Below are 14,487 nucleotides of genomic sequence, written 5' to 3'. Positions count from 1 at the left end.
CTTTTGATAAGTTACTATTAACATCTGCTCTAACAGATTTCCATATGTCCATACAAAATATCATTATTCAGAAGACAGAATATGCAAAAAATGCTGACTTCTTGTTAAATTAGAAGTTGTCCGTCCTTGACCTTTCGTTGTGATTTGACAGAAACTGCACCATACGAATTTTTGACGACCGGGCAGTAGTGCAGATGATGTGCTTTCGAATGGTATATGATTTAGCCGTATGTTAGGTGGGTGCATTGAAAATAAAATTTTATGGTTAATGTCACTGGTCTATAAAAGCATCGATTGATAAAATAAAGGAGATACAAGACATGTAGAAACAATACCGAAATTGAAAAATAAAAAAAAACAGCTAACAAAATTTAAGCAAGACATTTGAATGTAAAATTATAAGATATATGTATGTGAACAGATTCAGCCATAAAATACGTCATGACCTAATTGGCAACGCATTATCAATATTCAAGAGATAATTTATAATGATTGCACAGACATTCTTTGTAATTTATTATCACATAAATATCGCTACACACTAGAAGTAACTAATTCATAGTCTTACTTAGTTTAACAATTGATAAAGTAAAACCTTGATTATGATCCTACAACCAGAATATTACACATGATTAAAAACAAAAAAAATGATTAGAAAATTTCAGATTCTATAGCTACTCATTGCCAATTTTTTTCAATCAGGCCATAACGAACGAACGACTAAATAACTTATAACTTAAATACTGAATATGAAATCTAAAGAGATCAGACTGTTTTATCAATTTGCTGGTCCATGCAATAAAACTAGTGTTGTCAACAGTTAACCGTCGGAAGGACCGAATATCGACTACCAAAATCATTAACCAGTTAAACGGACCCTTTTCAATTTTATTAGTTTGTATTTAAATTTTCATATGATGAAGACATAATCTTTCATTCAGTTTAATTGAGGTCTGCTAGTAGTCCTTTGTTAATTTATGTTGAGCATTGCAATTTTGATTAGTTTCGTCTGTTACCTATTCTAACATCGAACTCGAACTTCTTTTAAACTGAGTTTTACTCTGCATATTGTTGTGTGTTTGTTTATTCAAGATTGTCTAGAGGTAAAGGGGGGATGAGATCTCACAAAACATGTTTAACCCCGACGCATTTTTGCGCCTGTTCCCAGGTCAGGAACCTCTGGCCTTTGCAAGTGGTTCATTTTCATGTTTAGGAGTTAAGTGTGACGTCCATTTGAAATGAACTAGTATACATGTTGTTTAGGGACCAGCTGAAGCCCATCTCCGGTGCGGGATTTTGTCGATGTGTTGAAGACCCATTAATGGGCTTGGGTTGCCTTCTGCTCTTTAGTCGGGTTGTAGTCTCTTCGACACATTACATGTTTCCATTCTCAATTTCATATAGAAATCACAATACTAATATTTTAACATGATCATCGTGGTACTTCAAAGAGATCAATTATCCAGTATATTTGTGACTTATCTAACAATGAAAACATTCCTATTCTACCTTAATCAATTAGCACGAAGACACTATGTATTGTATCAGCATGGAACAAAATCTTAAGAAACATAACTTGTAAAGGTGTGAAGAAAAAAACATAGATTGATATACATGTAAGCCGATCAAATTTTACGATTTAGTTGTTCATTTCATTTTAACTTAATATTAAAATAATGCAAATAATCCACATCCTACATGTAGGGTAAATCATATTTCGAACCAAATGCTGATTAAAATATTTGAAATGTGTATAGTGGTCGTTCCACTTCTTTTTTTTTTTTAATAATTATTCAGTTTATTGCACAATTGGTTGTTAATAAATACCCTAAAAGGTACAACTATCCCAAATAGGTTTATCCCTGTGTGTGAATTATACAATGAACCAGGGGATTCACAAGATAAACTTATTATAAGTTTCAAAAGTGGTTAATAGAATATTACAATCGATATAGTTTACAAAATCTGCATAGCGACAAATCCGGAAAACATACGTTCTCTCTGTTTACGTTTTTTACTTATTTTAATTGTATATCACGTGGTATAGATGTTTATTATGTATCTCGAACACGTGTATTTTATTCATTCTTGTGTGTTGGAATATTCTTATTTTATTTGGTAAGTTTTAAATTTAATGAAATAACTGTTTTGTTTTCTTTAACGATAACTTGTACACGCTACAGAATACTGAAAACTTGAAGCATTATGAGTCTAGTAATGGACTTCTGATATCCCGCAATGGTGGTAAGTCGTGCAGTTAAGGCCATTTTTTATTTTATTTTTCTGTAGACTAAGTTTTGTTTTTTTATTACTGTGTATTGTCAAGCTTGGTTACTCATAATTGTTTCTCAGTCACTGAATGTAGATGTTGTTCCATACTGGAGCAGCTGATCCGGTTTGTTTAAATTCAAATTCTAATGGCTTCAAAACCACGTGACACATTTAATCGTTATATCCAATCAAATTGCTCTACTGTCAATTAGGTGATTTTTTAGTACAAGGCAATTATATTATTTGTTTGTATGATATTGCTTTGAAATAGTTTGCAATAAATTGGGGGTTTATTCAATAGGAAACCTCATTATTAGCAATGAAATTTGACATCAATGGAATTTTATATGAATACTTACTTATGGTCAGAATATCGATCTCTTTATATTGAACCAAATTTTTTTTTATGAAAAATATATGTAAATTGTTTTTTATTAACCTACTCTATATTCCTGAACAAAAACATGGCATGATTATCGTTTGTTTCCCAAAGTTTTTCTTTCAATTTGGATGTTTTTTTTCGCGGGAAAATCGCGTAAGACGTAAGGTGCTTGCCATTTTGAAAATCTTAGAAATACGATTTGCTTGGTCTGTTTGGTCTGCCATTAAGATTGATGACGCTCAATGGAATGTAAACAAAGCAATGGAGGCCGGAAGAGGGGTTTTCCTTAGTTCTGAAATGTTTTTAGGCATTCGGAAGTCAGGTTTGAAATGGCCATTCGAAAATCTGCATTTTTGTACAATACTTAAGAATAATAATGAAAACATATCTTTAGAAATATCATTTTATTTAGAAGTGTAGAAAAAAATGTATTCTGCACTAATTTTATACGCTGGTATTAGCGTAGTGACGTCAATGCGGAGTTTTCCCGTATGATAAGTACAATAACAAAATCCGAACGAACCAACGTTATGACCGATTATAGACTACGGTAGGATATATCAATCATTGATGACATTAATTCTGATGGTAAGTTAACATGATCAAAAACATGAATAAAGAATGAGTTTTTGTTGATACTTTGTATAAAGTATTGCCAATCGTTTCGTGTAAACAGAGAAACAGTATACATAAAACATAAATGGGAAACATAGTGTTGCTCTACGAGTATAATGTCAACTTTCACATAAACAGAGACACACACATATACCTACACAAAACTTGCACACTCACACTCCCTGTCACACAACTACTCAACTATGAGTACTTGTACACCTCTCCTATTGAATTACATTGTGGTTAATTAGATATATTTAAATGTATCTTTCAAAAATTTACTACATTTTCTTTCTAAGAGTATACTATTTTCATATCATTCTAAGAATTCTAATTTAAAAAAAACTATTTACATCTATGTACTTGTGTTTTAACTCTGATGCATTATTACTTTTGTAAATAGCAAAATAAAACAATTGTTAACAACACATTATTATCAAAATATGAACTGTCATGAATTTTGTATCCAAGTATTAAATTTTGCATTGATAAAATATGTGTACCTATTTTTATTTTATCAAGTAGTAACCCAACTTTAATCCAAAATTCTTGTAAAAATTCACACTCTTTAAAAAAATGATCATAATTTTCTACTTGGTGACATATATGACATTGATTATCCTTCATTATTTTCCATTGATAAAGCAGTTGCTTTCATGGTAATATATAATTGATCAATTTCCACCTAAACATTTTTAGTTTGTTATCATTTAACTGGTGAAATGTAAAGTTTAATATATAATGTAAATGATTTGAAGAATTTAGATTGAATATTTTTTTCCATTTTATGAAGCCAATAGGTGTGACACTTTCTATACCTTTGATATAATTAAATATATCTTTAGCTTTTAATTTTTTAATACAAATTGATTTGGCTTTGTTTTTTACTTCTAAGTACAGATTTCTGTCTATTTGAACTTTAGTTGAAATTGATTGATTTGATTTTAACATGATTTTCCATTCCTTTTTGATTGCAGATTTTAGTTTAGAAAGTTCTGCTATCCAGTTTGATTTTTCTTTTAATTTATTTAAGATTACTTTTTGGGAGATATTATCTTGTTTATCTATGATATCATTAATAAAAAAAATGTCACTTTCTATCAAGTTTGGAAAAACAAGACTTTTACCATTTAATTTAATTGATTGATTACCCAAAATGAATTGCTGTCTTACACTTTTGAAATTTAACCCCTTGCTTATCTTGGAACTATTATGTACTTTATACCAACTTTTTAATATTTCTAAATAAAATTCTGGCATAGATTTTTATAAATTTGGTATGTCATATATATTTTCAGTGTTCATGTTAAATAGAGCGAAGTTAGCTCCAAATTTGTTAAAGTAATATAAAGGTATAACCTTCCAATTTGAAAATTCTTCTGTTGTTAACCTTTTAACCCAAGATATATGAATTGATGTTATATAACTATCCATATCAATCATTTTTAAACCTCCTTCCTGAAAATCATTACATAGAGTAGATCTCTTGATTTTCTCATTTTTGTTTTGCCATATAGTTAAATATTAGTTTTTTAAATTGTGTTAGAAAGTCTCTCGATAAATTGGTTACTGATGCTAAAAAGGTTATGTTTGGTATAATTAATGTTTTTATTACTGTTATTCGCCCAATCATTGTAAGCTTTCTTTTCTTCCAATTTAAAATTGCTTTTTCTGACTTCCTCAAAATATTTTCTGTGTTTAATTTATTGCATTCAACATTATTAGTTCCAAAATATACACCTAAACTTTTAATGGGGTTTTTATTCCAACTAATGTTTTCATATTTATCTTTAGAATGTTTTAATTTACCTAGCCATATTCCTTCAGTTTTTGATTTATTAAGTTTTAGACCAGAAAGAGTTCCAAATTCTTCAATTAAATTTAATGCCAAGCTTATTTCTTGTTTTGATTTAAGAAAAAGTGTAGTATCATCTGCAAGCTGTGAGATTTTAAGACTACATTGTATGTGTTTTAGAATCAAGTTTGATTTGAAATCCCTTAATACCTGTATCTTGTCTTATTCTACATGCCAGAATCTCTACAGCTATAACAAAAATAATCAAACTTAAGGGACACCCTTGTCTAATACCACGAAAGATGCTATAGGTTTCAGAATCCACCCATTATTGAGCATACAACCTTTGACACCATTATATAAAGTTTTAACCCATTTAATAAACGAATGCGAGAGACCAAATTTTAAAAGAGCTTCATACATAAATGACCATTCTAACGAATCAAAAGCTTTTGAAAAATCTATAAATAATAAAGCACCATCTATATTAAAAGTTTCAGAGTAATCTATGATATCTTGAATTTGTCGGATATTGAAACCAATGTACCTATTTTTTACATATCCATTCTGATCACAATTTATTATTTTCGATAAAACAGGTTTTAACCGTTGGGCTAAAGTATAGGCTATTAATTTGGTGTCTACATTTAGTAAAGTTATAGGTCTATAATTGTTTATTGATAGTGGGTCATTTTTTTTGTACAATAAAGATACTATTCCTATTTTTTGTAATGTTGTTAATTCTTCTTTCTCATAACACTTATTGAAAACTTCTACAGCTAGTTCTTTTATATTATCCCAGAATGTGCGATAGAATTCAACACTTAGACCATCTATACCTGGTGATTTGTTTAGCTTCATATTAAAAATGGCTTCTGTGCATTCTTCTGTTGAGATGTTGCCGCCTAGAGAGCTTTTCTCGTTATCAGTTAATTTATGATCTATTTTTGTTTCTTCAACATATTGCTTAATATTATTAACATCTGGATTTGTACTTTTATATAAATTTTCATAGTAACATTTTTCTAAATTTAAAATTTCTGATGGCTCTGTTATGATTTTGTCTTGCTTATCTTTCAATGCCGAAATATTTTTTTTTTTTGTCTTGATTTTTCTAAACCTAAAAAGAATTTTGTGTTTTTTTCCCTTCTTCTAACCATTTGACTCTAGATCTTACTTGTGCACCTTTAACTTCATTTTTATAAAGATTTTCTATTTTTTTTTCAATTTTTTCTATTTCATCTTTAGTTTCTTTTGAAGGATTAATTTTATTATTTAATCTTTGTAAGTTCATTTCTAAATCTTTTATTTTATTTTTCTTTTCAGATGTCTTGTATTTACAATACATTACAGTTATGTCCCTTACTGCAGATTTGAAGATATCCCAGATATCTCTAGAATCTCTGGTAAGTGCCTTTTCTTTATATTTTAAAATAAGGTTGTTTATATGGTTTTTATAATTATCATCTATTAAAATACTATTATTTATTTTAAAGAAACCTCTTCCTCTGCCATGGGGATTTTGTCTTATTTTTAACGAAATGGCTTTGTGATCAGTATGTGATATCATATCAGGTCTTATATCAGAATTGATTACGTGTGGCCTTATGTCTGGACTGATCAAAAAGAAGTCTATTCTACTTGTTATATTCGTATTGTTTTTCCTTCTCCATGTAAATTGAATTTTGTTTGGATTTATTTCCCTCCATATATCTATTAATTTTTTTTTTTAATGAGCTGTTTAAGACTATTTACTGGTTTGTAGTATTTATGAGAGCTATTTGATTTCCTATCTATCTTTAATATGGTTTCATTCATGTCCTCTCTTAAAATTAAGATACCTAAGCGATTATTTTCTATGATGTTATTTACGCTTTTAAAAAAATTATTTCTGTTAGTATGAATGTTGGGGGCATATACATTTATTAAGGTAAAAATGTTATCGTTTACTTCCATGTTGATCAAAATAATTCTCCCTTAATTATCTTTAACTTCATTTATTAGTTTATAATTTAAACTGTCTTTAATCATTATTGAAACGCCTCTGGATTGGGAACTTCCATAGCTATGAAAAAATTTACCTTTTACTTCACTATTAATAATATGTTCATTTTTCTCTATTAATTGGGATTCTTGTATAAATAATATATTACATTTTTGATGTTTATTCCACAAATATAATCTCTCTCTTTTCTCTTTCTGTCCTAAACCTTGACAGTTTAAGGATATAATATGTATATTGTCACTCATTGTTTTTACCAAGGAACTGTTCACTTTTATACATTAAATGTAACTGTACAATTATGGTACTCATAATTAGTGTAATAACCCACCCAGTAGTACATGTTAATGAGACTATTATTAGAACAACATGCCTTATTACATTCTTTACATGTTTGTATATACACAAGGTTAAATGCACTGTTAACTTCTTTTTTTTAAAGACGCAATATAGTAATAAAAATATCATTATAAAGAAGGATAGTTGTAAGAAATGACCATTATAACAGTGTTACATAAAATAAATTACAGATTTGATTATGCTAACCACTTTCGAGCTAAATTTTGTTTGTTTACATATCAATACTATGTATCTAATATAAAAATAACAAAGCTTAAGTGTATTTAAATATACAAATATATCATTCAAATAACTATACACTTTTCCAATAATCAGGAAAGACGCTATGATAATCATGATTCCCATCGATCTCTGAATTGTTTTACCGAGTAATCTATTTTTAGGTTCGGTGAAAACCGAGAAATTTGTGGATTTTTGGAATAGGGTCTGCATGAATATAACTGTAGTTATACTGTTTTTAGTTAGGTATATCACATGTATGACGATAATGCAAATTAAAAAGAGAAAAAAAAATTTGAACATTTAAAGATAGTTGCAGATATTTTGTGTTTGACAGACGATACATGTTTACATTGACGACTACATTGATTGACCTACTTAAATAGTTGTTTATTGATGTGTGCGTTTGATATAAACTATATTGTAAAAGAACAAACAAATAACTTTTATTTACATATGTTTCAATTCTTTTCAGGTATTTTAGAGTGGCAAACACCATGGAGGTGGAAGTAGCTTGTACAAAAAATACATGAACTATATAAAAGGAACTAATTTTAATTTTTTGGGTACCTAAGGCAATAGTTGTGTTTTTAATATGCCAATCTTTGAAATTGTTACTAATTGTGTCCAGGTGAACTAAGTGAGATGATGTACATGTATATGGCCGATCTTGTTCAGTTTTAAAGTTATTCCTGGTACATGTATGTGAGGAATTGAGACATTTATTAACATGGATTTTATATTTCAAGAAAGTGATTTCATCAACTAAGTGATGTGGAACGCAGCTGCAGTTAATCAATTTACCAATCATACTGGAACCATTCAGATTGGGATTTACACGTGTTTTGAATTGATTCTTGGTTAATAAAAAGATGATAATAACTTTCAATGGATCAACTATTTGATCATGTTCATTTGTTTTTATGATAATCATAATAAAATATTTCATATCAACATTTAATATATTTTTCCTTACAGAGTGTATACAATCTAATATTATTGTATCACACAATGAATTATTTTTTTCACATTTTTCAGTTAAGATAAAATTATAACTAACATATATACATATGCACAAAAACTGTGCATTGAAAAACACACTACTGTACATTAAAGTTAACTAGGTCACTGGTTAGGGATTTGTCTTCTGTTTTGTCGGCTCTACTACTTGTTTATGTAATTCATCGGTCGGTGTTGTTGCTTGCCTTTTCCCAGTTGATTGGCTTGGAGTTTTAGGATCTTTAAAGTTCATATAGTGATCTATGGGTCCAGAAGCTGACTTGGGCAGATTTTGTTCCTTTGATTTATTTTTGTTTGATTTTTTTTTATTTGTCTTATTGTCTTTTTTGTTTGTCTGCTCATTGTTCGTAGTAATTTGTTTACGTTCTTTTGAGACTACTAATTGTTGTTCATCATCTTCGCTATCATCATTTGAATCATCACTACTTTCACCTTCAGGATGCTTATCTTTAGTTTCATCTTGAACGTTATCAACGTTAGCAGCTTCAGGTACACTATCAGGAACACCATTCTGATCTTGATCTGCTGCTGGATCGTCCATCGGTTGTTGACATTCTTTGGCTTTATGACCTGATTTGCCACAGGAGTTGCACACCCAGTCATTGTCACAGGTCTCCTGTTTGTGTCCCGTCTGTAAACACTTGTTGCATTTAGCATAAGGATTTACTACAATTTGGTCTTTGTGGATGAGTAGCGCTTTGTATTTTCCTATACTGATGAATCTAGGTAGCTGTATACCAGGTACTGGACTTACCATGAATAACCGGTCTCCGGTTTGGCAGTTGGTAAGAAATCCATTGATACGTAGCCTTTTCCGATTGAAGTTGTGAATTTTGAGATTATGTTCGGTCTCAAGATATCTACCAATTTGGTTGTCGTCTGCTGATAAGGGTACGTTTTTTATCCGGATGCGTAAGTAGTTGATGTGTTCTTTAACTACAAATTTTGGGTTTCTATCATATACATGTTTGTGTTTTTTCCAGATAGTGAGACCATTAGCTATCAAATGTTCCCTATCTGACTCACTATCAAGATAAACCCGCCACATTCCATTAACCCTTTGAAGACCTTTCAAATGGCTGTCTTCCACTACATGGCCAATATCACTGCACAACTCAGCATGATTTAAAAAGTCTACAGGTTTTGGTTTTATAGTTCCGAAGAGATCAGTCTCTAATATAAATACGGGTTTGGCTGCAGACAACCCGTTGTCACTGTTTTGAGCATTACTTTTATCATTTTCAGTTTTTGAGGCATCCGCATACGACGCAATTTTTGTTGTTGTTTGGTCACGTTCAGAGTTTTCATAAAAAGAACTCTTCTTTACTCATTTTTACCATTACTTCAAGATAAATACTTCTAGGTAGATTATTTATCAAATATTTATCACAATAAATACGTTGATAAGACAGTTTTTCTATGAAATCAGTTTACTTTTTCGGGAGCTCTGAAAAGTCCGTGGACATTTAACTAAGGCCCCTTACGTCTTACCATACTTCTATGCAGAAATGAACTATACACAATATTTTATGAAAAGGAGTGACGATAAACGTTAATACATCATGTTTTATAACTATTCACCGTGATAAAGTACTGCAGCCATTTCTTTGATGGAACGTCCAATGGAAAATATTTCATGCATGTACAGAATTAGACCAAATTAATTCAAAGGTAGGTCCTGCAATAGGGGTCGTTCAATATTGCGGGTCAGACATTTGAAAGGCTACATGAAAATGAGGGTATATTTGATAGGGACAGAAATGAAGCCTTCCAACAGGCCCTTAAGGACCCTCAAAGAGTTGCAGTACAGGTTATTAAGGTGCTAAGAGTGCGACACTTTCTCTACACAAGGCATCGGATTGAATATTCCCATTCTGACCAAACGTGACTTGCCTTACACATAAAAATGAGGGTAATTTGATAGGGACAGAAATTAAGCTTTGCAACAGGCCCTTAAGGACCCTTCAAAGGGTTGCTGTACAGGTTATTAACGTGCAAAGAGCGCTACACTTTCTCTACACAAGGCATCGGATTGAATATTCCCATTCTGACCAGACGTGACTTCCCGTACACTTAAATGGACGCCCCGCTTTTGCAAGTGTTTTACTGCAGGTCAGAAGAAGACCAAATATGACCATATTTCATTACCCCAGTTACCCTAAGGGTACATTTTCTTTAAACATTAACTTGCATACCTGTTAACCGGTTTATCTTTGGAATGATTATCCGAGTAACACGTTAGGTAAAAAAGTTCCATTTTACAACACTAATTCGAACAGAGTGTCAACACGTAATGTGTTTTTTGGATCGCATCAATAACATGTATAGAAAACGTGTTTTGAAGCAGAATACGCTTTACGATTAATACTTCTGCTAAAAAGTAATGTAAATGTTAATAAAACAAATGTTCCCAGTCTTTTGGTGCTTGAATCCAAGCTACTGAAAATACTCAATAATATATAACAAATCATCTAAAAGTCATTAGCGAGTCATTGATTATAATTAAAAGGAAGCCAAAAACCAATTACATAAAACTTACCAACTTCGATTGTACGCTCGGCTGAAAACATTTTGAAGGCAAAAAAGAAACGGAGGAGAATTAATACAAATATATAGTGAATAAGACAATAGTAAAAAACCTAAATTCCTTATGAACTTTACAGAGATAACTTTTGTATTGCAGTTACACCTTGCAGTGGAAACATCTGTTTGAACCAGGGAACTTGTTCCATTGTAAATAGTTTATTTAGATGTACGTGCAAGTCTGGGTTTTCAGGAAGATATTGTTTAGGTAAACATTTCATTAAATTTATTATTTATTTATGATATCTATTTCAAGTTATGTAGCACAACAAAACGAAAAGTCACAAAAACATATATCGTGTTCATTTCAATAGCATTCACTGCCAGAATTAGTAATTTTTGTCAATGGAGCTAAAGCTGTATATTGCACTAACTGATACTGTTTATTCATAAGTTTGGGCAATTGATCGTTTGCCTCTCAAAACTGAGGAAACAAAAATGGAAAAATGCAACCATGCGAATATGCCTTATAATCGAATGAGACTTATCAAACTGGTGTTTATGTATACTGAACACCGTGCTTCTGGTGTTGTGTCATTTTTGTTTTGATCATTGCGTTGTTTGACGATCTATGGGTACACATTTTGATTCATGTTTTTAGTATTTAAATAGAAACGCCTTCTTTTCCTAGGAAGATAAACAGGAAAATGAGTAATTACGGGACACACACTTTCAATGCCTATGAGTTATGTTGAAATGTCCATTATTTATGCATTTGAACAACATCACGACAAAAAAAAAAAACATGTACGGAAACATATGTTCACATTTCATTCTGTAAGGATTTAGCATGTAGTTTTTTAAATTTGAAGTGACTCCCTGCACATCAAACCCTTGTCGATGTGGAACATGTTCTGTATCAGGTGGTAGTTATGCATGCAGTTGTCCATCTGGACTCCAGGGCAATCGATGTGAAGGTAATATAATATACCAGGAACAAAGTGGTGAATGTAGATTATAAACAAGTGTCGAATTTATCAAAGATTGATATCCATAAGTGTTTCATTTCTATTAAAACACATATAAATCAAATTTGAAAATTCAATGTATCAAGGAGAATATAGATAAAAATACACATACATTTTTTTTTCTCCAGTGGACAGATCTTAATTATAAACTTATATTTTAACTGTTATTTAAAGGTGGTGTTCAGTTAGATCGTTAGTAACATCATTAACTTACATAAAAGGCAATTTATTGCTTCAAAAGGGGTCATTAAAAATCATAGAAAGTCCAGAAAGGCGGTTTGGATGCGCCAAATTTATAACTTATTATCTTAATTTGCATTCACTATAAATAAGTTTTGATATTGTTCATTTATTTATCAATTTTTTATATACTTTATCGGTTTAATTATAAAATAAGCTTATTTAGTTTAAATGAAAATTTATTATAGATTGAATTAAGATCTTAGACTTCCTTCCGAATGAAACATTGGTGGTCTTGGGCCTTTTTCTGCTCCTTGGTCGGTTGTTGTCTCTTTGACACATTCTACGTTCCCATTCTCAATTTTATCATTCAGTTTTGTACAAATGCGATGACCAGTTTTGAAGATACGAACTAACCATATAATATCATTATATGGTTTCACGGATGAAACAAAAATAAAATACAGGCGTGATCATCTAAATTCAATCCGATTCATGTTTAGTGAGCAAATCATAGTATTGCCCTTTTTCAAACTCAGAAGGTCCTCTTCTGCTTCCTTTGCATTTTGATAACAAACCGAGTTTAGATCAGGTCAATTGTGTTCACAAGAAGAGAAATAACAAAAACAAATGAACAGATACATGTGGCCTACCGAATTGGATTTATCACCAAGTTTGTACTTACGTGGCCAACACGGCGGGTGTCACATATGTAGTAGGATCAAAATCCCCGGCAGTTCCAACTCCGATTCGCATACTACTCTACACTAATGATGGAATAAAGGAAAATAGTTCCTGAATGGAAACGATCACTGTACGGAGTTTGGAATAGGATCTGTTTACCCTTACCGGAGCAACTAAATCTGAGATGAGTCGATATTTGAAATTCATAGGTTATCTCATACAACAACTTCGTGCTCCAAATACAATAATATAGACCTTTCACAATATCAGAACAATTATTCAGAATGCAGTTAGACCAGTGATTAAATAACAGCTGTAGAATTGTAACTGTTATCAACAAATCTTTAGTTCAAATATGACAATTAAAAAGCTCTATTTTCAATATAAATTTCAATGTGAAAAAAACTTGATAAATTTTGTGCGTCCAAAGTGCTTATTCTGATTAACCATCATCAAAACGCTCAACCTCATATATGTGAATATATAACCCTATAATGTATAAATACCTGAATAGGAGAGTACCTTTTGACCAAAATGCACCAAACAATTAGCAAAATGTATATTAGGTCAACTTTGCCGGAGGGACTAGAAACTTCACTTTCTAACTTATTCCTTGTCTTATCTACGGAGAATGTTTAAAAAGTATGTTATATATTTGTTATTAAATTCACTAATACTTTTGATTTTCTATTTCAAGTTGAGTAATGGTTGCATTAGTAAATAGTGAAATTTCGTCACAACATATATAATATAGTGCCAAAATTCAATATGAAATGTCTGAATTTAATTTTCAGTATATTGTTGTAATATGAATATGTAATCAAGTAAAATATATGTTAGTTAAAGCAGCTTCAGCTAATGCATCTCAAAAGATATATCGAAAAGTATTTAAAAGTATTGTATTAACAATAAAGTCACTTGGTGTACTATAAAATACTAATGAGACAATTATTTTTATTACTTGACACAAATAAATTGATCATCATATATATGATTATAATTTTATGTTTACTGTTAGCGTTGGTTTGGCTTTGTCGAGTCACTGATTCGGCTCTGAAGGAACTTTTCCAAATATGGGGTAGAGGTCTATAATATCCGTATAAAGAATCGTAAGTTCGTAATGAAATAATGACTAAAAATGTGTGGTATGATTGCCAATGAGACAACTATACATCAGATTTCAAATGACGAAGATAAAAGGATATGTCTTTGTTTACATACAATATATTGATATATACAATGTTGTCAGTCGTATAAAAATAGATTACAGGTAAGAAAAAATTCCTAAACAAAACTTATATATGGGACATAACTCCTGTTTGAAAATAGGTATTACCTAAAAAAAATAAGAAAATATCCTTTTATGTCCAACAAGAAGAACCATTTGCCCATATATGGAAAGAAGCAA

General features: G+C 30.6%; 1 protein-coding gene and 1 long non-coding RNA gene across 2 annotated transcripts in view; both read left to right on the top strand.

Moving 5' to 3' along the window:
* LOC127711875 (delta-like protein C) overlaps window positions 1-14,487 on the top strand; it is a 31,391-nt gene that overhangs the window by 7,611 nt on the left and 9,293 nt on the right. Inside the window, exons 5-7 of the mRNA XM_052218039.1 lie at window positions 11,348-11,455; window positions 12,060-12,164; window positions 12,390-12,399. Of these exons, the coding sequence (XP_052073999.1) occupies window positions 11,348-11,455; window positions 12,060-12,164; window positions 12,390-12,399 (223 nt within the window). The remainder of the gene's footprint in view (window positions 1-11,347; window positions 11,456-12,059; window positions 12,165-12,389; window positions 12,400-14,487) is intronic.
* On the top strand, window positions 6,400-8,605 carry LOC127711457 (uncharacterized). Its single transcript, XR_007986711.1, has 2 exons — window positions 6,400-6,469; window positions 8,120-8,605. It is a non-coding gene; the product is annotated as an uncharacterized LOC127711457 (long non-coding RNA).

The sequence above is a fragment of the Mytilus californianus genome, unplaced genomic scaffold (assembly GCF_021869535.1).
Source record: "Mytilus californianus isolate M0D057914Y unplaced genomic scaffold, xbMytCali1.0.p SCAF_8, whole genome shotgun sequence".
NCBI lineage: Eukaryota > Metazoa > Mollusca > Bivalvia > Mytilida > Mytilidae > Mytilus > Mytilus californianus.
Note: the sequence above shows the minus strand (reverse complement) of the source record. Positions and strands in the feature narration are given on the sequence as shown.